This window comes from Etheostoma spectabile, chromosome 14 (genome assembly GCF_008692095.1).
Source record: "Etheostoma spectabile isolate EspeVRDwgs_2016 chromosome 14, UIUC_Espe_1.0, whole genome shotgun sequence".
NCBI lineage: Eukaryota > Metazoa > Chordata > Actinopteri > Perciformes > Percidae > Etheostoma > Etheostoma spectabile.
Window position 1 is genome coordinate 7538975 of NC_045746.1, and position 26298 is coordinate 7565272.

At 40.8% G+C, this 26298-nt stretch overlaps 1 protein-coding gene across 3 annotated transcripts in view; it reads left to right on the plus strand.

The window, feature by feature from the left end:
* gabbr1b (gamma-aminobutyric acid (GABA) B receptor, 1b) overlaps positions 1 to 26298 on the plus strand; it is a 165719-nt gene that overhangs the window by 60217 nt on the left and 79204 nt on the right. For all 3 annotated transcript variants that reach the window (XM_032536196.1, XM_032536197.1, XM_032536198.1), the window contains 2 exons: positions 368 to 553; positions 871 to 888. In XM_032536196.1, coding sequence (XP_032392087.1) covers positions 368 to 553; positions 871 to 888 — 204 coding nt within the window. The remainder of the gene's footprint in view (positions 1 to 367; positions 554 to 870; positions 889 to 26298) is intronic.

The window sequence follows — 26298 nt, forward strand, 5'->3', positions numbered from 1 at the left end:
CCAAACATTTTGCCTTCCCCGTGAGTAAGTTATGGAAACAAACCATGAAGGTAAAGCATGTAAGCTCCGACAGGACTCCATGTTGCATTCATGTACACCTCGTTCAACATCACAGTGCACTCCATTGCACTTAGTTCATTTTGAAAAACTGTTGTTGTTGCAAAGTTCCCTACTGCCATCTAGTGGCTCCTATTGTGGTTGCGTCACAAAACAAAACAAAATATCAAAATCAAATCTAATTGTGTATTTGGAGAATCGGGACACCCCTACTATCCCACTATAACAACGTACATCCCACTATAACAAAGTATGAGATTTTTCCTCAGAACATGAAAAAAATAAAGCCTCCTCTGTCTTTTTCTTCTAGTGTTATTGTGTCCTCGGGTATGGACATCATTGGAAAACGGCCGTGTGTCTTCTTGGCCCCTGGGGCCCCCAGTGGAAGGGACAGTGCTACATTACAGCTGTCTGCCTTCCTTCATCCTCATGGGTCGAAACTCAACACAATGCAACAAGATGGGCAAGTGGGACACGCCCAAACCTGTGTGTCACTGTAAGTCACTTTCATTTAAATTAGCTGATTTCACATGCCGACAGTCCTAACAGTAGAAGCCTCCCTATATGTCTACACTCATGTTTAGATGGCCTGTCGGACACTAGTGCTTAGTATAAAGAGCAGGAGGAGCCAGTGGGAAATGATGAACAGGACAGTGCATGATTGGCTCTAGTGTATTTTTGCAGTGTACACATCTTGGAACAAATGAAATATGTTTGTGGCTTATTTCGGTTGCACTCATAGGAATTCTCGAACTTTTAAAGCTGAGCTGTAAAACCCAAATCTGTCTTGTCTCCTCTTTTCTGTTCCCAAAGATGATCGCCACTACAAAGGTAAGAACATTTGCTCTCTTCCCACTTTACTTTCTTCATTTCATTACTTTTCCGTTGTGATGTTACATGCTGTGCAGAGGTTTCGGAGCGTGTCGAGCAATCCAGGAAGTTTTCTGTGAAGCAAGGGTTAGATGTCATTGATGACGATAACACAGTTAAGAAATTATTTTTCCGGAATAATTGTCTTCCCTTTACATCACTTTCCCAATTCACTGCCCTCTGCCACTGTACCTTACAGGTTTAGAACCGTAATAGTGTCCTTCCTGCCACTATTATGAAACAGTTATTTACTAAAGGATTAATTACACACATTTGATGCATTACTCATAATACAGATACAGTTGTTATGCTATCATAGGCCTACTTATCAGAAAATCAGTCACTCCAGGATTTCAAGGCTTTTTTTGGAATTGTTGTGGCCCAAAATGCCTGATTTTGGGGCAGCTTTTGTAAAGAATTGCGATGCACGTTGCAAAGTTGTTTGGATTTCTGTTACAATGAAGTTGTGATGTTTATTTTCTTGATAAGGTACTGCATGGTTTAGATCATCCCCAATTCATGCTAACAGCTCATGGTGAAATAAGACAACAAGATCATCGAGGGTAGACCCTTATTTTGGGATAGCTTTGGCTATTTATTTATTTTACTTAGGTATGTTGTTAATAAAAATATCTTTTTTTATTTGAGAAATAAAAGAAGAATCAAGGTTTGTATTGAATTGTGGGTCAAAAATCATGTGTTTGGTGCATTGTTACAGCCCTACTTATCATGGTTTATATTTCTTTCTTTTAATGTTATTAAGTCGGTCTTATTACCAGACAAGCTGTGTTGCTTTTTTGGTTTATTGATATTTCTATTTAATCAAGATTATTCACAGGATGTTATTATGGGTTTCATATTTTTTTATTTTAATGTTATTATTTCTATCTTATTACCAGTGAAATATTATAGTATGCTGTAAAACTGAACGACACAAAGGCATTCATAGACCATATCCCACGATGTCATGCGGTCATTCATATCAGAGAATCGGTATTCGGTGGTGCAATGCTGACCATCTCATTCAACCAATTACAAAAACTGAGGAAATGATCATAACATGGGTCAGTGTGTATCTGAGTTCATAAAGGATGAACCAATCAATCACGTCTGCTCCTATACTTTGGCATTCATTTGGACCACACCTTTGGCTGGAAGGCCCATGTTGAAAGTGTGTGTTCTCATTTACAGACATGATTATACTTACTACGCACACTCAGGGTGAATCAGGCTGTAATACAGAGCATATTCATATTGGGATGTCAGAAAGGATGGAAATATCTGAATACATTTCATTTAAAGCTTGCTTGACAGGTAAAGACTGCCATAAAGGTTGTGGAGAGGAAGGAAAAACAGTTTCTTCAAGCAAGCACAGAGAATACAGTCTGATCTATCTGTATTCTTCATGCCATGTATGAGCTCTTATCCTAAATGGGTACCCCAATGTAAACTCAACATTTTTGTAAACTAGGCCTAATTTGGACCTACCTCAATTTAAAAAAACTTCAAAGTGCCCATGTTATGAAAAGATCGCTTTTTCTGGGATTTGGGATGTTATTTTGTGTCTCTGGTGCTTCCACACACATACAAACATGGAAAAAAAACTATTCGTGCTGTTTTGAGTAAGATACGGTTTCTGAATGTCCTCTGCCTTCAGTCTCCAGGTGTGCTGTTCAAAATCTGCACGGCTTTCTACGTCACTAGCTGAGACGAGGGTGCTAACCGTAGCATGCTAGCTCGTTCTCACTGCTCTAGTTCACCATAATCTCCAAAAGAACAACTTTAGTTATCTATTTTTAAATTTTTTTATTGAGTATATAACAGAGACAGCATACAGCTACAAGTGTATACAATAGCTGTCATGTAAATGATCATCAAAGTTTACCTACTGTAAGCACTCTCAAATATGGTAATGAGCTATTTTCACCTATGTACGATTAGATTTCTTAAAAATCTGATGACACCAGTGTGTTTCCCATCCCAACAAACCCTAGGGTGTCTCAAAAAGTTTACACTGCCATCTTCTACTTATGAGGAACATACCAATGTAGTTTAAAACTACAATTCCCACTTTAGACTGGAGCAACTTACGAAACTAGTATACTTGTAGTTCTTCCGGGATGGTTGGTTTTACCCGTTCCACTCCTTTTTTTGTGCTGTCTGTCGTGAATAGGCTTCATTACATTTCAGATTTCCGGTCGACGGAGCAAACAGTACATAGTACAAATACATGAAACAGTATTTCATTATTATTGTTATCTTTATTGTATAAGTCCTTAAATGCAACATGGGACAAATACATCATTATTACGCATATGATGTATTTTTTTTTTTTTAGAACTGCAGAATTACTACGTCACTTCCTGAGAATCCCCACAGGTTGGGTACACGTTACCATGGTGGGTAACTTACTGAGCAATTTGTCCCACATTGAAGCAATATTGGCATAAAAGAACTGCCCGCTCCCTGTCCAATTCTCTGATGTCTCAGTCGATCCGTGTTCTGTCTTAGAGCACAATGGAATATTTCCCCGGTAATAAAACCGAAAAAATAACATTAAAATAAATAAAAAAACACTAAATAATAAATCATCTAGTAAATACATGTTGATTAATACTTAAAAATATCAAATAAAATAAGACCAAAATAATAACATTAAAAGAAATAAATATAAACCGTGATAAAATCTGGTGAATAAATGTTGATTAAAGCAGCGGTTATGTCCTAAAAATACAAATAATAGCAAATCGTGAAGCTTCTCTGCTGCAGATTAAAATGTGGTGCAGATGCAAAAGATGCTTCTAATTTATATAAATTAGTTAAAAAAACCATCCAGAGCGTTACCAAGAAGATGGGGGGGAAATGTGTCTGTGTACATGAATCAGTAGATAAAATGACATGACCATTTCACAAACTGCCGTGAGACTGGGTTGGGACTTTGCAAGTTCTTTTTTCCAAGAACAACTGGCAAGAACGTTCTCCTCAGTAACACAAGTCTGCTCTCTATCATACTGAGACTCTCTCATCCACAAGTGGGGGGGTGTTCATTACAGTTCCCTCTTTTGCTTTTATACTGCACACACAGAGAGGTAGTCCAGCTGTAGCTACTTTAGATGATTTGTGTAACTCAAATCATTTAGCTGAACTTTGGATTTCATTTGTCTTGTGGAAGAAGATTTTCATTATGGGTAGTGTAGAATGTGTTTGGCCTATAATAGTGACTAAATGTAGGAATAGTTCAGGCTCAGCTTCTTTCATTTTGATTATTCTCTTTTAAATGTGTCCTCATGGAAACACATATATCCGGGGCATACCCCTTTAATGTTGAAACTGGTGGCAACTGACTGTAACATGAGATAAAATGAAGGGAACATGAAATGAAGGAAATGGAAGCTATGTGATTGTGGATATTGCAAAACCAAAACTTGCCTTAACACTAGTCTGTAAATGTCAGTGCTCCCATCTTACTTCATGGTGGCGATAGTGGGCTGATTCTAACTTGACAGAGCTGTTTCCATCCCAAATAAACTTGCCAGCTTTTTGTTCAGAACAGAGGTGCTTAAGGTGTGGCTCTTTGCAGCTGCTAATGTCCCGTAAATAAGCAGCAGCAAACAGCTGCTGTGGATCATGTGGGCAGGCATGTTCTGACTTCCTTCGTCTCACCAGAAGTAAAAGTGATCAAGAGCATCTAGACTGTTTGGCTGTGGAAAAACAAAAAAAGAGTATATAACCCTGGTGACTATAAAACCATCGCTGTAAATCATTATTCATCTTTACTTTTTACCTTTATGTTTTTCTTATCTGTTGTGGTTTCAGATTAGTATAATAACCTTCATGATATTTTTCAATCAGTGCGAAACAGTCGGTCAGTTAGACACGTGATAGTTTATATCCACAATGTATCATTTCTGGGATTGCTCCATTGCCGCAGGCAATTCCGCCGGATGTCCGTCCCCTTCCTCTTTCTTTGTGTTGGCATTCTTTACTCCGGTGGATTCATGAGGACTCTGGTTAACTGCTCCTCAGATCTCTGCAGGGTAAATCCAGACAGCTAGCTAGACTATCTAGCCAATCTGAGTTTTCTGTTGCACGACTAAAACAACTTTTGAACAAACCCGTTCCAAAAAAACAAGTTCCTTCCCGAGGCGATTTTGCAGACGCACCGTGGCTCCGTCCGGCAATTAGTCCCTCCCAAGACGATTGTGATTGGTTTAAGGAAATCCCAATAACCCAGAGCCAATTTTTCTCCCATCCAAGGAATGCTATGTGGACTAGCCAGACCCTCCTCCGCAGCGCTGTGGAGGAAAGTCTGGCAAAGCGAGACTAAAGTGATGCTCCTCAAAAACATTTAGAACCACCACTGCAGGTGAAACCTTAAGGTGACATTCAATATTTGTTTTCTATGATGGATGTATTTATGACATTTTTATCTTCTAGAATTGCATATATTTGATTCTGATTTCAGCTTCTTAAACAAATTCAATACATTTTCCATTTATAACATATCAGTTTTGTTCTCTTGCCTTTAAGATTTCCCATCTATAAATACATAATAAGTTCAAAGACACCACATATATCTGTTAGGTGTATTTGCAAAGACAACAACAAACATGATATGTGAAATTAAATATATATCTGAAATTAAATTGAATGACGAAGAAAGAAAATGGTAAAGTAGTTCTGAAACACATTTGCAACAAACAATAAAAAAAATGAGTCAACGCAACAAACTCAATTACAACTGCTAAAAAAGATATAAGAAGACGGAAGGCAACCGTATATAGAATGTAAGTAGTTTGCTCATCAAATATGCTTTTAGCATATATTTATAATTTAAGAGAGAGGAAGATTGGGTTGCAGATTGACTGTACCTTTTACAGCTGACATCCTCTGCATTTAATAGAGAAGTGCCGAATCATAGACTGTAAATATTAATAACTATCTATGTGCTGAATCTATAATCAACAATGTCTGAAGTAGTCCTCTAAATCTATTCATAACTGCAGTGGAAATTCATAATTGTAGAAAACTATATAATATTGACTCCTGTTTCCTAAACAATGAACAGCTAAAGTGGATGCACTTGTACCAGCAGGTGGCAGTACGACTCTGGCCTCAGTCGTGGAATATAAAACAAGAAGATTTAGATGTACCGTGTGGCAATATCAGCAGCAAGGCTGCGATTTCTTTCAAACACCTTGAAGTGTCCGATCTGTGGTCATGGCACAGCGCTACTAAGTGTCTCTGTGCCTGGACCGTCCCACAGTGTTGTGTCAGTGATGAATGGCTCTGTCAGAGATCTGCAGCTGTGCAGCTAGATTATGATTATAGGAGAGATGGGTTGACAAAGAGGATGGAGGAAAGAAAGTGATGGTATTGCACTAATATGAGGATAGTGTGATGATAGTATGATAGTGTTAATATGTCATTCTTTTATTTGCCAAGTACATGTACACATACGAGGAACGTATGCTCTGCATTGAACCCATCCTTAATAAGAGCAGTGGCCAGCCCCAGTCCAGCGCCCAGGGACCAACGGCAGTCGTACTGCCATTACCTGCACCATGGACAACGGCAGGAGGTACCTGGCAAATCAGAAATGCCTCTAAAATGCCTAAAATGCTGTTTTTGCTATAGGAAAGTACTGAAATTTATCAATCCCATACCATGTCATTTAGTCCTGAAAAGTCTACTTTTACTTTTTTCCATTATGACTGACTGTCAAAGTGGATAACAGAAAGTTCTGTGGAGTTCATAGTTTGTATTTGTTCAAGTTTTGCATAGAGTTAAGTAACAACAAAGCTCGAAATCATCTATACAAGGATAGTAGTATACAGCTGTTAAGACAAATTAAAATATATGTATTTTTCAACACACTGGTATCAGATTAGTACTCGGTATCAACCGTTACGCAAGTTCAGGTATCGGAATGGGTATCAAGCATAGGCATAATTTACGGGGGAGGGATGGGTGGTTACAAAAATCAAAACTGGCCAGTGCATAAACATAAACCAAACATTAACCAATTATACTTTCCTTTACATAAATAAGGGGGAGGGAGGGCTCAACCCCCGCAATGTTGAACCCAAAGTTACGCCCTTGTATCAGGAAGCAAAAAAACGGTATTGGAACATCTCTAATACATACAGTATGTGTGTGTATGTATGTATGTATGTGTGTGTGTGTGTGTATATATGTGTATATACAGTATATATATATATATATATATATATATATATATATATATATATATATATATATATATATATATATATATCCTTCTCATTCTATGCATTTTCTTTATTTTCATGACTATTTACATTCTCACTGGGGGCATCAAAACTATGAATGAACACAAATGGAATTATGTACTTAACAAAATAGTGTGAAATAACTGAAACCATGTCTTATGTTCTAGTTTCTTCAACAAAGCCACCCTTTGCTCTGATTTCCTCTGGTCTAATGTATATTCCTTGTGTTTCTTGGCCCAAACAAATCTCTTCTGCTTTGCACACTCTTGGCATTCTCTTGATGAGCTTCAAGAGGTAGTCTCCTGAAATGGTTTCCCAACAGCCTTGAAGGAGTTCCCAGAGATGCTTAGCACTTGTTGGCCCTTTTGCCTTCACTCTGCAGTCCAGCTCTCCCCAAACCATCTTGATTGGGTTCAGGTCTGGTGACTGTGGAGGCGCAGCACTCCAAAACTCTCCTTCTTGGTCAAATAGCCCTTACACAGCCCAGAGGTGTGTTTGGGGTCATTGTCCTCTTGAAAAATAAATGATGGTCCAACTAAACGCAAACTGGATGGGATGGCATGTCGCTGCAGGATGCAGTGGCAGCCAAGCTGGTTCAGTATGCCTTCAATTTTGAATAAATCCCCAACAGTGTCACCAGCTAAGCACCCCCACACCATCACACATCCTCCTCCATGCTTCACGGTGGGAACCAGGCATGTAGAATCCATCTGGTCACCTTTTCTGCTTTGCAAAAAGACAGGGCGGTTGGAACCAAAGATCTCAAATCAGACCAAATCAGACCAAATCAGACCAAAGCCCAGATTTCCACTGGTCTAATGTATATTCCTTGTGTTTCTTGGCCCAAACAAATCTCTTCTGCTGGTTGCCTCTCCTTAGCAGTGGTTTCCTAGCTGCTATTTGACCAGGAAGGCCTGAGTCTCTTCTTAACAGTTGTTCTAGAGATTTGTCTGCTGCTAGAACTCTGTGGTATTCATTTGGTCTCTAATCTGAGCTGCTGTTTACTTGTGATTTTGGAGGCTGGTGACTCAGATAAACTTATCCTTAGCAGCAAAAATGACTCTTGGTCTTTCTTTCCTGGGGTGGTCCTCATGTGAGCCAGTTTTGTTGTAGCGCTTGATGGTTTTTGCGACTGCACTTGGGGACACATTCAACGTTTTTTTGCAATTTTACGGACCGACTGACCTTAATTTCTTAAAGTAATGATGGCTACTCGTTTCTCTTTACTTAGCTGATTGGTTATTGCAATAACAATTTTAACAGTTGTCCAATAGAGCTGTTGGCTTTGTTTTAACCTGACTTCTGCACAATACAACTGAGGGTCCCAACTCCATTAATAAGGCAAGAAATTCCACTAATTAACCCTGACAAGGCACACCTGTGAAGTGAAAACCATTTCAGTTGACTACCTCATGAAACTCATTGAGAAAACACCAAGGGTTTGCAGCACTATCAAAAAAGCAAAGCATGGCTACTTTGAAGAAACTAGAATATAAGACATGTTTTCAGTTTTACATACATATACGTTTGTGTGTGTGTGTATGTGTGTGTATGTGTATATATGTATATGTACCAGGGTGATGTGAAGAAGAGCAAGTGCAGAGTGAGTTTGGGGGCTGAAAGAAAAGGAGAGAACAGGGGATTTATGTCTCCTATCTTTGTCCAATGGTAGTGTGTGGATGTTTTGAATGAGGCAGGAGGATGCTTTGTGCACTTCCATTACAGTCCAGCTGATTCCAGCTGAGTCCTCTCTGCTCCCAGGCTTTGGGGACACACTGTCCTCCCGTCTCCTCCTGATCAACAGCCTGCATCTCTATTATGGCTAGACAACAGGGAGAGGCAGGGCCATGTCAGGGAGGGAAATATAGGCACAAAATCTCCAAACATGTATTTATGCTGATGCTGATGACTTCAGTTGCATTTTAAAACAATCAGTCCATTTAGAAACCAAAGATTTAACAATAAGGTAATTTCAATTTTAAACTTTTGAGGGCCAGTCATTTAAAATAAAATATAACACAAATCTGATAACTTTTACAGGGTTAAATTCTTTTTTTAGGGTCACTATGTATTTATGCTATACACTATACAGTATATACTACATACTATACATTGTATAGTATGTACACACACACACACACACAAAACGAAGGTGACCTGCTTCAGATAACTGTCCCACTCACCCCCTTGGCAACATGTTGGCGAGCTCATGAATCAACGTCCTGTTCCGACGTTCCACTATGCAGTCCGACATTGGGTTAAAGGCTGGGGTGCGTGTCTTTCTGGTCCCTAACATGCACCATAGGAGCTGAATAGCCTCTGCCTTAAACTTGAACCCTGGTTTCTGTGCAAGGTCTCCGGAACGCCATGCATCGGCACGTAGTCCTCACGTAAAACACTGAGCCCCTGTGTGAGGCATTTTGTTGGGCACGGCATACATATTGTTACATATTATAGTGACAGCTGTGGCTCAGCTGAGAGCGGTTGTCTACCAATCTTCTATCATAGTGCCCTTGGGCAAGACTCTCGATGTGTGTGGTTGTGTGTGATTGTTTTTATCTGATGATACCTTGTGCGGCAGCCTCGGCAACGGTGAAGGAATGTGTACAAACATAAAATGCAAGTATAATCCTGAAAATGCTATATAATAGTTGCCCTTTAAGAGCGACAATGGTTGGGGGTGGATGGGTGAAACAACACAGGACTTTCACCTAGGAGACCGGTTTTCTTGTCCTGTTCTTGTGCAGCGTGTCACTGAAACATAGTGCACATTTTATAACCCCACCCACACAAAAGTGGTGTCAAGAGTACCGAAGCTAAAGGAGACTTTTACCGTTAATAACAAAGGCCATAGACACATGACCAAGCGTCTGTATTTGACACAATGGGAGAATAAGAATATGTTGCCAATAATGGTCCAGTCAGACCCTCTTTTTACAAACCAGGAATTATTGACCATATTACTGCTATGGAAAAATCAAATGACATTTGATTAACAATGTACTTTGATTGTAAAATGCCCAATCAACACATCTCCTTATGGTTAAAAAGTACTTTCAAAATGAAAGTTGTGCCGACGTTCAGAGGAGCTCCAACATGTTTGTTACACAGAGTGAGAAGACTGAGGGCTCTGTTCTGCAGATAAGAAACACCAACACATTCCGTTTCCTTTGAAATAGGCCAAAAAAAGGTCAATGTGTTGATCAGCCCTTAGCTTCAGCTCCCTGGCAGACGACAAATAAAATGTGTTTTTGACACAGTCATTGCTCCCTGCTGTGTGGCTGTGCAGGAAATCAGGCTTTGACAACACAATGCCTGTATGTCAGGCAGAGCTCTTGGAACCATTGCTTTCATATATGGATTCATTAATGGTTTTGATTAACTGTGTTGTTTTGCGGTGTGTGGTCCATGCATTAGTCACACTCGGAGAGGGTGAACGGCAGCATGATGTTTTGGAGCAGTGACTGCGTCCTCTGGCTATTTGGATGGCGGAAATGCTGCATTGTGTTTCTCAGGTTGTTAAGTTGGAGGCAGCATTAATCCAGGCGTTATCAGTGATTTGACGTTGAGGCCTGGAGCTAGAGCTGCAGCCAGCAGATAGAAGCAAACATTAGCATCTTTTAATTAGGACTGTACTCCCAATATCTCTCTCCCGATACGCCTCCACCTCATACCTGTGTACAACCCAGGGAAAGGTCAGCTGTGTGTGTGTGGGTAGATAGAGAAGGAGTGAGTGCTCAGTTTTCCACAGTTCCTTAGAAAATCAGAACCCTAACCCTAACCCTGTGGCGGTTTTAGAACATGTCAAATGGAGGGACCAGGCTGGGGCCACATGCGTTTTAGGGTGACTAAATATATTAAGCACAAGTGATGTATACCTCCAACCCTCCTAAATATCATACTGTTACTGGCTTTGTTTATTCAGCCACATACTAGCTCTCCCTGTCGTTTCAGATCCAGCCATTCTCTCCTGCCCTGCAGTAGTCTTGCGTAGCCAGAGCTATCTCCATACTTCATGCCAGCGCTAGAGAAAGGTTTGGCTAAATCCATCATGATCACACTAAGGAATACAAAATGCTCTGGGTTGTTTCCATTTCTTAAAACCTTTCACAATCGTCTTGGGTGACACTTAGCCCACGATGCAGCGACGCTGCCCTTGGAAATTAGTGCCGGGAGGGAAGCAGAGAAGAATTCCACTCGAAATAGGTGGCCAATGGCAGGCTTATAGGCACAGTCTACATCCTGTGAGTCAGACTAGCGCTACAGTAACCCTCTCCCATGTAACCTTCTCACCTGCCTCCCATTTCCCTAATCAACGCAGCAGTAAATACAACAGCTTAGCTCCACTTCTTCCATGCCCGATTGTCTAGTTTTTAAGTGTTCTAGCTTTCCAGCTGCTGTTTTTGCCTGACTGATCATTCTTCCACTGACCCCTGTCTGGTTGTGTTTGCCTGTTACGACTGATTACACGTTTAAGGACCCCTGACTGTCTTTGTGTCGTGCTTTTGAGTTCAAGCTTGTTGTTTTTCTGATCCACTGCAGCATGCATCCGTGTTTACATCTTTTAGTTGTCGGCACACATAAGCTCATGTGCTTGATCTTTTTTCCAACATTCATGAGCTCTGATGCTTATGGCTGTAAACGACAGTATGAACATGTGGGGGGATGATGGTACGTGCAAAGACTATGACTAGATGAGTTGCGCTTCACAACTCCAATGGGAAAGTGAATGGGGAAAGACCCTTTCAAGATTAAAGACCCATATGTTGTGTTACCCTCTACAATGAAGGCTATTAAATAAATGAGTGTTTGCGAGAATAAGAAGAGGGGGAGAATGATCACCAGGCTAAATGTGGCAGCATAGTTAACGTGGATGAATTATTCATGTGGCTCTAACTGAGAGCTAATGACACTCCTCTCAAGACTGTGTTCCCCAACACATCTGTTACTGCACTCAATAAACAGTCATGTTTCATGAGAATGACCTCACCATCTAGAAACTAAGGTGACACGCTATTTTGACAATGCTATAACCTTGACATATATTTACAAGTTTATTATTCACCTTCAATGAACACAGTTTGTCCTTATAGAGAAGAACCAAAAAGGAAATATATCTTTCTCTGTTTGAGATGACCTGATGAGAGCATCTTTACAGACTGAGATGGACCAACAAACAGAACATCATTACACATTTAGATGGGTTGATTAGCATTTTGAGAGAGTCCTAGGCAAGCCAACTAATCCATTGATTACTATAAGTGATGTACATTTTTGATGACTAGACCCCACATTAGCCTGCATTGTATAGCAGGCTAGAGTACATTTGACTGACCTAGCTATTACAGCTACATTTTCTGCAGTTCCTTACTGTAATAGCATTTAATACAGACAAAGTTGAGATATTACACACCATTACACAGTAAATACACAGAACAGTCAAAATACGGAAACATTTTAAATTGCCAATACTAACTTAAAGAACAAAAGGTTGTCACACACTGTAGAGGCTCTCTTAAAAGACCCAAAGGAATTGCTAAAATAAGAGTGTAGCCTACTAGTGGGCCCTGTAGGCTACATGATCATTACCCTACACAATATGGAAGTTTGGATGAATTGATCAACTTACTGATGATATTACTATTTTTTCATTAAACAGTCTGACAAACAACCCAATCAACACTCGCACAATCCTGTTTGGGGTGGCCGTGGAGGAAGAGGTAGAGCGGTCGCCCCTCAACCACAAGATTTATTGATGAGCTCCGGCCACATGTTATACCACTGAACCACAAAGTTGCTGTCTGGATGTTGTATGCATAGCTATCCAATGCTTTTAATACTTAGGATGGGTTAAATGCATTAATTACAGTTCACTGCATTGTGCTGTTGATTGTACGTGACGAATAAGAATAAAGTTTGTTTGTGATATTCATGGCCAGGATATCGAGGCGTAGTTGTGGTGGGGGGGGCGGGTTGTGGTTCGGTGGGCTGCTATTTGTAGATGATGTGGTCCTGACGGCATCATCATTCCGTAACCTACATCACTTACTGGATAGGTTCGCAGGAATAGCCCCTCTAAATCTGAGGTCATGGTTCTCAGCAGGAAAACCGATGGCGTGAGTACCCGGGTAGGGAATGAGTCCTTACCCCAAGTGAGACACTTTAAGTACCTAGAGGTTATGTTCGCAAGTGATGGTACAATGAAGCGGGTGTTAATCTTTGTGTTGTCTTCCAATCAAAATTGAAAATCAACACTTTTGTTTTTATCGGTTTTTAACTTTTTCTTATGTTTTTGTCCCTTTTTTCAACACTTTTGACACCTTTTTGAACGTTTGTCACTTTTTTTTTACATTTTCAACACTAGGTAACACTAATTTATTAACTTTAGTTATACAGTTATTTTTTGAATTTATTGTCAATAAACCTCTTTTATAGGAAATCATACCTAATGTTTGAGTTAGAAAAGTAGAAATGAGGAATTATTTAGACTAAAATTAAAGGAATTTAGGTTGATAGATAATCACAGACTGGAATATGTAAACTTTCACTCACTATTTTTTAGTGAGTAAAACACTTTTTTTTTTTAACACTATTTCAAAACCATTTCAAATTCTTTTCTTCAAATGCCATAAAATTGAATAAGACACCCAATAAGGAATGAAAGTAGAGATTTGTACTTGCCAAAGAGCGTTGTGTGGAATCAATCATGTTATTTTGGGTAATTAAAAAGAAAATTGATATAGGAAAACGGGTCAGTTTGACCCGAGGACAACATGAGCGTTAAGGAAAAACGCAGGAGCAGCACCACTCATTTCATGTAAGTGATGAATGTTTGAGAGAAGTTGATGACTTACACAGCAACATTTTTATGAACACTCAGTTGAGGAAAGAATTTCTCAGTCTTTCTGAAGGAGTAATTGAACTCACGCTGGAGGCGTTAAGTTTAGCTGAACCTTCAATGAAAACAAAGACATTGCAGGCATCCTTGGCAGGATGAGCAGCCCTGCTTATTGATGCAGTTGCTAAGTTTCCCATCATCATCATCATCATCAATTTACATAGCATGAGTTTTTACGCTGGAACTTCCACCACAGCGGAGATTGACCGGAGAATTGGAGCAGCGGTGGAGATTTTGCATCCACTTTACTGTGATGGAAAGAGAGCTGAGCCAGAAGGAAAAGCTCTTGATCTTCTGGTCAGTTTTTGCCCCTACCCTTTTCTATGGTTATGAAGGCTGAGTCATGACTGCAAGAAGTAGATCGCGGGTACAAGTGGCCAAAATGGGTTTTCTCCTCAGGGTGACTTGGAACTGAGTGGGAACTTAGGTTGGAAAATCGCATATGTTCTTAAGTAATCAAATTGTTCTTACTGGCTGTCCTGCCTCCTGTTTGGCTGATGTGCAGCAGTAAGTGTATTACTGCTACATTTCTGTATGTGAAATTGTGCGCTTTACATTTGAACATGTTACACTATTTCACTCAAGCTCTCCCCTGGTTTCAACAACTTTCTCTAATCCCACAGTTGTTTACACGCTATTAGCTGTTAGCTACTTTAGTTTAGCAGTTAGCAGTGGCTTCTCACTCTCTGTTGATAATGCCATTAAATATAGATATTTCTCTGCCTCCTAATGTAATAATATCACATGTAATGACTGTAGTTTATTTGTTGTGCTGGAGGCAAAGCGCTGCACCAGGGAAACTCATTCGTTAGCTGCTGTAACTTAGCCCTCAGTGGTCAGCGCTCATGTTAGCCGTCCCCTGGCAACAGCTGGTAAGACAGGGAGGGTGAGTGACTGTCTGAAAGAAGGCCAAATGTGGAAACACAATGACTTCAGGGAAGCAGCAGGATTTTCCAGTTCTGTTCCTTCTCCATCATCTCCGACTACAGCAATGGCCATGGTGTTTGGAAAGTCAAGCTACAGCTAACGTTACTCTGTGTATTTAACTGCATGCTACTAGCGTGTAAGCTGCGCCGTGTCTGTTGTTTTTTCTTTGGTGGTGCGTAAGTAGGCGGGGGTGGAGGTAGGAAAAAAGTGGGGGAATTGCTGAGCTTGCTTTTAATTTCAGTAGTTGAAATCAAAGGCTAATTTCTGTCATTTTTTTGTAGTAGCAATGGTCACTAATGGAGGATAGGCTTGTCAGTTATTAGGATAACCATTGAAGATAACTTAAGCAGTTAAAAAATCCAGCCTGACAAGCATCGGAGATGCATATACAATTGCCGTTCTTTTGGAATTGTACATTAGCTAAAATTGTTTTGCACATCATGGAAATTCAAAAGTCGTGAGAGCACGGATTGTGGACAATTTTTTTGTAATTTCCAAGCAAGAAAAAAAAGTCTTGTGCCCCTTGGTCAAAATTGTAATAATTGAACTAGAAAAGCATGAAATCATTTCACACATTTACCACAGAGTAAAACTCTCTCTCTAAAAGTTGACATGTCTTGACTTCATTTCTCAAAGTCCCTGTCTCATAAGCATAAGGAAGACAGAGTTCCAGTGTTCAGAATGACCTCTACTGCTTGTCAAATGCATGTGTAATACGGCTAAGTGTTGGCCTGATGTTATTAACGCTGGATTTATTAGCCTGTCAGATGCCGCTCTCCTCATCTAGCTTGAGAGGGTCAGATTAGGTTAAAAGCCTCGCCTGAGGGCAGGACAGCTGTGATCTGAGCTGCATTCCAATGTCCAGGGCCTCACTTCCAGCAGGATTGTATAGACTTGTTGGTGTTAAATGGGATTGAGAATTAGTGTCGTGTGGCAGCAGCTCCAAATTAAGTATCATTCATGGTAGGGCTGAACAATTTGGGGAAAAAATTGAATTGCGATTTTGTCTGCCAGATATTACAATTCAATTTTTTTTTAAGTATAGCTAAAGTTTAATATTTACTGCATAACAGATTAAACATGTTATGGAGATTTATAACATGAGACACCATCAAAACTGCTCTATGTTCTTATGCAAGGATGAGAACATAGAAATGAACTGTCAGTAATATTTGTTTTTCTTTTAACAAGCATGGAACATTGAACACAGAACGTTTATCACAAAAGCTAGAGTTATAATAAAAAATATCAGTACTTTCCTGTAAACTGACATTTCTGATATTCCTCAGTTCAACAGCAGCATCTACATTTTGCACCTTCTACCAGCATGTTAATGAAAAATAAATGAAGAATCCACTGAAAATAGGACATTTCTGTAAAGAATCTGTGGTATGTAACATTATTCCAGCTTGAGAAAAATTCACATCTAATCACATTCTTTCAAAACGTGATTTTGATTTGAAAACGATTAATCGTTCAGCCCTGATTCACTGAAGTGACCATGCATATAGACAGACTGGTACTGCTTTGTGCTGTTTAGGTACTTATGGATGCAACACAAAGCAAATTGTCACTTTATTTGGGCAAATGTGACTGCAGCACTACTCGTGCAAGCTGTGCTAATTTGCCACAAACAGCTATTGTAGTAACGATTGCCCTGATATTTTCTGGAGTGCCTGTGTTTGGTGTGAGCCTTTCTCAATCTGTGTTCTAGTTTGTTCCCATTTAGCCAAGAACAGTCCAAACAGTTCACATCAGCCAGTGGCGATGGCAGAGAAAAGCTAAACTGTTATCATGTCACCAAATGTAATTGAAAATCTGCTCTAATGTGTTCAGAGATGTTAAGACTCTTATTTCACTGGTCATCTGACCAGGCCAGTCAACATCCATGATCACCACGGTGAAAAAAGTCTCATCTCGACGAATCCGTTTTGAACATAAGATGGGTTGACGAGTAGAGAGAGGTACAGTATCCAATACAAGAGAAAATGAATGCATAAAATAATAGTTCCAGATCTGAAGGGGACATTGTTTTTTTTTTGCAATGTTTTGTAAACTGAAGGAAACTGGACTGGATAAGCTTAGTGACATGATGGTCAAAAGACATGTATCGATCAAAGATGATACCAAGATTCTTAGCGGTGGGTTTGATATCTGATTGAAACGGGGTGATAAATTGATTAACAGCAGTGATAAAGTTTTCAGGTCCAATTGAACGAATTCCTGTTTTGTCTGGGTTTAGGGGGAGGAAATTGAGAGACATCCAGTCCTTGGTGGCAGCTTAGCAGCCATGCATATTAGTATAATCATGTAAATTGCTTTCATTCAATTATTAGCCCTTTGGTGAATTGTTGCTCGTTAGCGACCCAATTTAAAACTTGGCTGATTATCGACAGAGCTAAGTGAGATTTTACAATCTTTTGGACTTTGGATTTCCTGGCTGGCCCTTTGGATTTGTTTGCCTGTTTGGACTGCCTTTCCATATTTTACCCTTGCCTGCACATGATTCTTGTAAGCCTATATACACCTTCACTTTGGCGTTGCCGTTTACGTTTTTTTTCTAAGTTTACCAGTGGCGGGGGACTTGCTGGACCGTGCAAACAGAGCCTCCCTCTTTCATTCCTTCAACCAGCTTCTCGAAAAGGTCGGCCTAGCGATGTGTGCACGTATCCAAAAACCTGTTGATATCCAAGTCTTATATATAATCTTATATGATAATGTTTAAAAGTAGGTGTGTTTTTCCATCTTATTGGGTCTGCAGCCTTGCAAACTGTTTGTTGCCTGCAGTAAAAACCCAGATTGAGACACATACAGTCCCTGACAAAAGTCTTGTCGCTTGTGTACAAATTGACCTGAAGTGCCGCTGAAATTATTCTAACAAGATTTATTTCAAGAAATGGCTCATTTAATCCCAACAGCTTTTGTAATAATGTTTCAGTGCAAAAAAAACTGTCAAAAAGTATTCTAATATTCACAGCTTGGTAAAGCCCATTGAGTCAATTTTGCAAAGACATAAGTGTTGTCGCCTTGTCATATGAGCTTCACCTGTGACTAATAAGGATCAATTGGTCTCAGGTGTGTATAAACACACCCAGTACACTAGACCTTCACATCACTGCAACTAGACCTCTGCAAACATGCCTAAGATTCACCCTGAGACTAAAGTTTTGATTCAAGAGGCTGAGACCAGATCCACTGCTGATGTGGCAGACACCTTCAATGTGCTCCAGCGTCAAGTACAGAGGATTAAAAAAACATTAGAAGACACTGAGATGTTTTTTACAAGCCCAGGTCAGGCAGACCCCGCAAGACAACTGCTCAGAGGACCGTTTGTTGGCTCAAAATCCAAGGCCAGCCCATTTTCCACTGCAGCAGAGCCCCACGAGCCCTTCCCCTGAAGTCCCTGTGTCAACCTGAACAGTTTGTCGATCTGTCTCGAAATGGCCTCCATGGTCGAATCAGTGCCCGAAGCCACACTAAACAAAAGACAACTGAAAAACCGTGTGCATTTGCCGAGCCCACAGCCTGCTAAAGCATGGACGCTGGAGAAGTGGAAGAAAGTGGATTTTTCAGATGAATCTTCTGTTGAATTCCACCAAAGTCCCCGCAAATATTGCAGGAGACCTAATCATGGTCTGGGGTTACATCCAGTATGGGGTGTGCGAGAGATCTGCAGGTGGAAGCAACATCAATATCTCAAATACCAAGAATCTTAGCTACCTCTTATATTCCAAACATAAAGAGGCCAATTCTCCACAGGATGGTACTCCATCACATACTTCCATCCCCACTTCAAAGTTCCTCAAGGCGAAGAAGATCAAGATGCTCCAGGATTGTGCCGGCCCATTCACCAGACATGAACATCATTGAGCATATGTGGGGTAGGATGAAAGAGGAAGCATGGAAGACCAAACCAAGGAATATTGATGAACTCTGGGAGGCATGCAAGACTGCTGTCCTAGCTATTCCTGATGACTTCATCAATACATTGTATGAATCCTTGCCAAACCGCATGGATGCAGTCCTTCAAGCTCATGGAAGTCATACAAGATATTAAATTTGGATCTCACACCAATATTTAATTTGCTGACATATTTTAGTATTTGCAGTAAATTTGTTCAATTTCTGTATAGGCGACAAAACTTTTGTCTTGCCAAAATTTGACCTTTCTGTCTTGTTTAAATTATAAATCTTTTTTTAGTGAAACTAATTTATTTCAGTGCAGTGCACATCATTTGGGAGGGTTTTAGCTTTTCATATGAGCTATTTCTTACACCAATTGATTAATTAAAAGTCAGGTTAATAGCAGGTGTTTCTACAAAATAGATAAGCGACAAGACTTTTGTCAGGGACTGTATTCCTAATGCGCTGTATACATGTGCAAAGAATGCCTCTAAAACCTGAATAATACCAAAATGTCCCACATGTCTGAATCAGAATATTTAACATTGTCATATTTGAAATAATAGTGGAATACTGGTGTGCATGTAAATGTACTCATTGTTGCCTCACACTTATCAACTGTGACAGTTTGGTAATTAACGCTTGCTGTTAGCAACTACATTTTGTACAAAACTTCACATCATATGCACGACACAGGATGTCGCAACAGTAAAACTAAAAATAGATTATTTTCACCTCACTTGAAGACATGTTTCCTGTCCTCTCCATCTATGCCTTTTTTGGGCCATTTCTCTGTAGCTATTTTTTATTGATGGAGATAGGTAGCTATGTACTGTAGGATGAAACCATCCCTATTTTAAATCCCGCCTACAAAGCTCTGATTGGTTGGTTGGGTCTCCGGCCAGCAGAAAGAGCAGTCAGTGAGCACAACAGTTGACGGGTTTAACTCACAGATATTGCCAGTGATCCAGAGGTCTGGAGCTAGGCAATGGGTTGGGGTTGTGTTAAATATGACCCCACCCTTAGTGTATAGAAAGGTTTGAGTTAGCAGTCAATGTCCCAGACTTTACACATTATTAAAGTGAAGCCATAGTACTGAAATGCAAATGCATCCTCTATCTAAAAACTTGCACATGACTGGCTTCCTCTAATTTGCCTGTTCGACTGTACATAACAACAGTGGCATTCAAACCGATGCATGCTACAGCAGAGGAATGAGCTATTCAGTGATAACACAGTCGGGAACCATGAGAAATAGAGAAGCCAGAAATAGCTGAACAGGTTCAGCCGCATGCCCACAGACAGCCAGGGAGATTAGAGTGTGCTTTATGGATGCACTGCAGATCACATTAACGTTATTACATTCAACGGGAATGAGCAGAGAGAACGATAGAGAAAAGAGACGAGCTGGAAGGGAGGGAATGGAGATGGAAATGGGTGAGTGGGCAAATGAGACAGTGGATGGATAGAGAGAGAGAGAGAGAGAGAGAGAGAGAGAGATAATGGAGGAGTGAAATAGAGCAGAATGAGCAAGTGTGAAATAAATAAGGGGAAGTCAGTGTGATAAAGGTGAAAGGTTAAACTTGTGTAAGTGAGAAGCTGAGATGTTGATATAAAAAAATAGGATATGAGGAAAAGGAGAGAATGACACATTCTGTAGCTGGACTGCTCCCAATAACTGGAGACCAACTGCAGACGGGTGAGTGTTCAGAGAGGGTGGCAGTCAGATGGTGGTCAGCTACTGCTGCCCCCACAGCACACAATCAACCGCATGGATGAACTCCTGACTGTTATTATACTCAACTAGCCACAGCGCCAAAGCAGTGGAGGCTGAAAACAAGAAGTTCAAGGTTCATATGTGAGTGATTGGGGTCAAGGCCAAAGAAGAGGGTGACATGAACTTAATCCAGGGTTTTTATCGGCACTTAACGGGCCCTATTTTAAGGATCTAAGCGCACGGCGTGAAGCGCCTGGGTTTAGGGTGTGTACAAATCCACTTTTGCTGTCTGGTTCAAAAAGGTTGTACTTAGTGTCTTAATTAATCATAGGTGTGTTTTGGGCTTAACGTGCAATAAACCAATCAGTGTCATCTCCCGTTCCCTTTAAAAGCCAGGCACGTTTGTACCTTGACGCATTGCTTTTATGATGGCGGATTTGCTAAGCCGGAAGGACAGATTTTCAGGAGAAGAAACGAACGCCAGCAAAAAGAATAAGGAAGGTGACGGACATCTGGCAAAATTTTCGGCAATCCCGGAAGTGTAGCATTGTATATATGTGTGTGTGTGTGTGTGTGTGTGTGTGTGTGTGTGTGTGTGTGTGTGTGTTTGTATATATACAAATATATACATATACATACATACATACATACATATGTAAATATTTCTATCTATCTCTTTCTCTCGCTGGTTCAATCCCCGTGCGGACCAAAGTATGGTGGTGGACTGGAAGGTCCTGGACATTGCCAAGGTCTCTTGAATGAAGTGAATTGAACGGAATCGCCCACTGTAATTCAGGCCTGTGTGTAATAACAACAGAGTGGAAATTGCAATTTCCCCTTGCCGGACTAATAAAGTATACATTATGATTATAAATCCCCTAATGACTTGCTTTCAAGTCTTGCTTGAGTGTGGATTTAAAGGCTGGATTTGCTTGATCTTGGGTTTTAAAAATTAATGTATCTGACTTGAAGCAAATCCCGGTTGTTTACTGTGTTATTATTAATATTTAAAACTGGACTGTGTGAGCTGATTAGAGGAGAGCAGCGGGAGGTGCTGGCTGATGTGTGCATGACGATGATGAAAGGAAGGTAGTGCTGGAAGACAAAGAGGGAACAGGAGGCGTCAGAGGGTGCGGAAGAGCTGATCAGGATTTGGAGAGACAGACGGTTTAAACAGCAGGCGTGGCCTGTCAAATTTCCCAGCCCAGTCCAACAGAGCAGGTTGGGGGGTGGGCTGATGCTTTCCAACGGCTGTAATTGTAAAATCTGCAACAACAACAACACTATAATTTGTGTCAGGGGAATCAACTGACTGATGACATCATGGACTGCAACATTGTTTTGTCTCAGGCTTTTATTTAGCCTCCCACTGCACTAAATGACTTCTGCTCACCATTGGGAGAGCTGGAGACTGAGCTGATGTGATTTGTGTTCTGAAATATGTGAACAAATACAATTTGGTGTTAAATTGAGCAAACATGTTTGGAAAGTGCACTCTAAGGCGGAGTAATAAAAGGATTCCTACACTGATGAAATGACAAGGCTGCATTCAGCTAAGAAATGATGAGGAAGGTGGGGACAGTTTTCATGTGGAACAAGGCGTTATGCTTATTGTTCTGTTTTCCACGCTTTCAAAATTGAACAAACAATATTGAATTATGTCCCACTATGGCAAGCACAGATGAATGGCCGGAGCTGGAAGACTGGCCTGCGGGTTCCCCCCCAGCATCAACAGCAACAGAGAGAGAGTTGTGTATAAGACGAGGACTGCGTGTCTGCGTCGGTGGGTTGTAGGCATGGACTGGAAGAACTAATGGACGTTTTCTGCAAATGGATGTGACAATTTTTAAGTGGATGGAGCTGGGGAGGATACTAAGCCAGTGTTGTTTATGGTTGCAATAGTCTCCCATTGCTAGTCCTATCTCCACAGAATAAGTGGAGTAAGGTCTGGCTACTCCACAGATGCATTCTGGGATAGGAGAAAAAAACAGGTAGGAACTTGTTTTGGTGGAACGTTTGCATCCCGCAAAAGAAAAGGCCACATACATTATTAAATGAAATTAACTGTTGACACATTACAGTAACGTGCTGTTTAAATTAGCTGGACTAGTACACTGCCCGTTTACTTGGCCTATGCTGCTTGTGGAATTCTTTAAAACCCGATTTGTAACCCAAAATAATTATTCAAATGAGCGTAAAACATCATCCATAGAAATAGTTGTACCCCCCAAATCACGGTATAATTTGAACACTTTTGTAGGTTATGTATACCTAACAGGGTGGAAAACCTCATGGATTACTAGCAGTGAAGGCCCTATCGAAACTGAAGGAATTATTATTATTCCTTCTTCCAGCAAATGAATCGCCTTTTTGAGAGGCTTAACATACTCAAAAACTGCATCAAACCTGGATGAAAATGTATTTATTTTCAGGTTTTCGGGAATAGGCGCACAAAAATGGCTCAGGATTCATAAGACTCTTACCCTAACGACATATATTGATATTGGCTCAAAATCATCGCGCCCCCTAGTGGCAACAGGAAGTATACCTACTCCTCCTAGAGATTTCATCTGAGGGACTTCAAATTTGGTCTGTACCATCTCAACACCTTAAAGATAAAAAGTTATTAAAAGAAAAACTTTTTGTCAAACTGTTAGGGTGTTGTCTGGCGGCCATTTTGATCATTTATTGATGAAAGAAGAAGTTGTAATTTTAGTGTACATTGTCATATCTGCCCAAAATGTCTCGCCCGCTTAATCCAGTGTTGTTCAGCCATGTTTCCACAAAAACAAAAACACAGTAGTCTCTCGCGTTGGGACTTTTGTTGAAGTTGGATGTAGTCCAGTTTGTTGTCTAATGAGAGGACACTTGCAAGCAGGATGGATGGGACAGGTGGCCGACTAGCGTTAGCTTTCCACCTAGCTCAAACTTTTGCCCTTGTTCCACGTTTCCGCTTTGTAGCACACCGCTTTCAATGTCCCTTTCGCCAGCTAGCGGCATCAAGCGACACCGCAGGTGGAGTTGCTGGTCCGCGTCACGTAGCGCGTCGAGTATTCCGTCTGTAATAAAGTTTCCTGCATATTCTCCGTTCTATAGCAGTCACACTGTGGTACACATGTGCGTTAGTTTGAATGCACATAACTGAAAGGTTGCTCAGTGTTGGGGCTCGTACAGCTAGCCACGAGCATTGGATTCGCGCACCAGATCTTCAAAATCCCCTTCTGTCATATCATCGTCAAAACTACCTTCCACCATCATGGTTAGCCTACTAAAGCATGAATTAATTGCTCGACTTTCTCCACAGAGCAATAGCCTGGTAGCTTAGCTTCAAGATGGCTGACGCTATTTAGAAATTCTGGGAATGAGGTCGATGAGAAAAAAGGACCCCCCCCCCCAGACCGGCATCGCTGTGATCAACGGCTGCGTCACTTTGATTAGGAAAAAGAATTGTGCTGTCACATAAGGAGATAAACAGGAAAATGCTGAGAAGATAATAAACAACTGAGATTTGAGGCACATAAGATAGGCCTGTTCTCGTGTATTTAAAAGTTGGGATGAACAGTGTGGTCATTATGGCATATTATTGGCTGTTTTTTAAAAGAATTTTGGTCATAAACTGTTAAATGTTTGCAATTTCAATTTCACAACATTTTATATGGGAGTATTTTTTTCTTTCCCCAGTATAAAAAGAGGTAGATATTTGCATTGCTAAACTGTTTGAATGTCAAGCCTTCAGTGTGTCTTTTAATGGCTCATGCTTTTGTTGCTGGAGAGAAATGTGTAGCTGTTATATTTCCCTGAGTTGAGTGGTCATTTTTAGCTCCCACTCTCCACCAGCACATGTCTTTGCCTGCAGTGACCTTGGCAGCCTTTTGAGCCAATTGTGGTGCCCTGCAGTGACCTGGCAACCAGCGCGGCCAATCACTGCACCTTGAAAAATTGATCCAGGCCTTACAGCCTCTGCTGAAGTCCCGCCTTTAAAGACGCACGCAGAGCCATTCAGCAGCAAAATGTTAGTGGAAAAGAGGTCTGAAAACCAGATTTGTCTTTTGTTGAAATACAATGCGGATGTGCAATTTTTATTAGGCTTGCTGGGCACTTTTGGCTACCAATGGAGAAATGCACTTAACTTAAAAAAGGACACAAATGGTCACTTTTAGGCTAAGAGTCTTCTTCATATTAAGTAAAAATTTGTCTTGCATTGCCAGACCTTTCTTCACAGCGCTGTGGAGGAAGGTCTGGCAGGTGCTGTAGCAAAGCTTTGGGCTTACGTGTGTAATAAGGTTTGTGTTTAAACAGAAATAAAGCCCCGAAGGCTAACTTCTAACTTGTGTGCCGACATCACGTGACACAAAGGACAAACGCTGAGTTAACTTTAGTTTGCTTGGCCAAACAGCAAATATACAATGTAGCACAGTGTGTACTTTTGATAACCTTACTTGTCTGTAGATTCAATCCCCTCCGTTTGGCACGACTTTCCAACAGTGCTGATGCAATCGTTAATGTAAAACTCTTTTTCTCTATTATTCTTCTCCTCCGTCTTCTGTAAAATTTCCAGTACAGGGGAAAAACTAATCGGGTGAGCGGTTCAAGTGATATGCATGTTCACACACAAAAAAAACCCACTACTGGAATGGGATTTGGATGACGTTTTTATTGCAGGAAAGTTGTACTACTACAATGTTACTATATAATGAGAATTTACAGCATTACGTCCTCCTCAGGTGGTCCTCTTCTTTTGAGTGCAGTATATGAAGTAAAATGTGTTATCTGACAGGAAAGGGAAGTCCATGCCACGGATGTTTCCTCTCATCTCAATGCCTCTTTGAGCCTGTGCTTTATTTTAGAACAACCCTAAAGGCTCACTGCTGCGACGGGACAGAAAGCTCATGAATATCAGATGCAGCCTGCAGCTCCTGGAGTCCTATCAAGACCATCGCACAAGCAAGCACTTAAAGAAGCCTTCGCTTCCATTCACACACACCATTTTCTAACTGCCTCTGTTAAAAAACCCCAGCTGCACCAAGCCCATCCACTTTCATTATTGTCATTAACAGGCGTCCATCAGGGGGTAAAACACTTCCTGTCTTTAGGAAGTCGCTTTGTGAAGCCTACGCAATCCGATGATTAAGGCGTCACCTTAATTCATCACCCCGGGTAACGAGAGTAGTTTACTTTAATGACTATCATTGGCGTTAATGTCATGCAGCAGGTCCTTCTCGGAAGAGGGGAGGCCGACAATAAAGTCAGCAGCTCTGGGCTCAATGTCATCTCAAACCATATGCACAAGTCTGACGCTGTACATGCGCGTACATTTTTCCTTCTCCGCATAGCAAAATATAGAATAAAGGGTGAGGGTGAGCCTAATGAAAACTGATGTGTCTGCCCGGTTCAGCTCTGAGATTTTCTTGCATTGCAGAGCAATGTGAAAGAAAAATATCTGAGATTACGTTATGTTCTGCCTCTGTTTAAGTGGGGAACATATATATGCTACAGCTCACAGGGGCGGCTGTGGCTCAGGGGTAATCGGAAGGTTGGTGGTTCGATCCCTGCCCCTGCAGTCATTGTCGAAGTGTCCTTGGGCAAGTCACTGAACCCCGAGTTGTCCCCCGGTGCTGCGCATCTGAGTGTGAATGTGTGTGAATGTTTATCTGATGAGCAGGTGGCACCTTGTA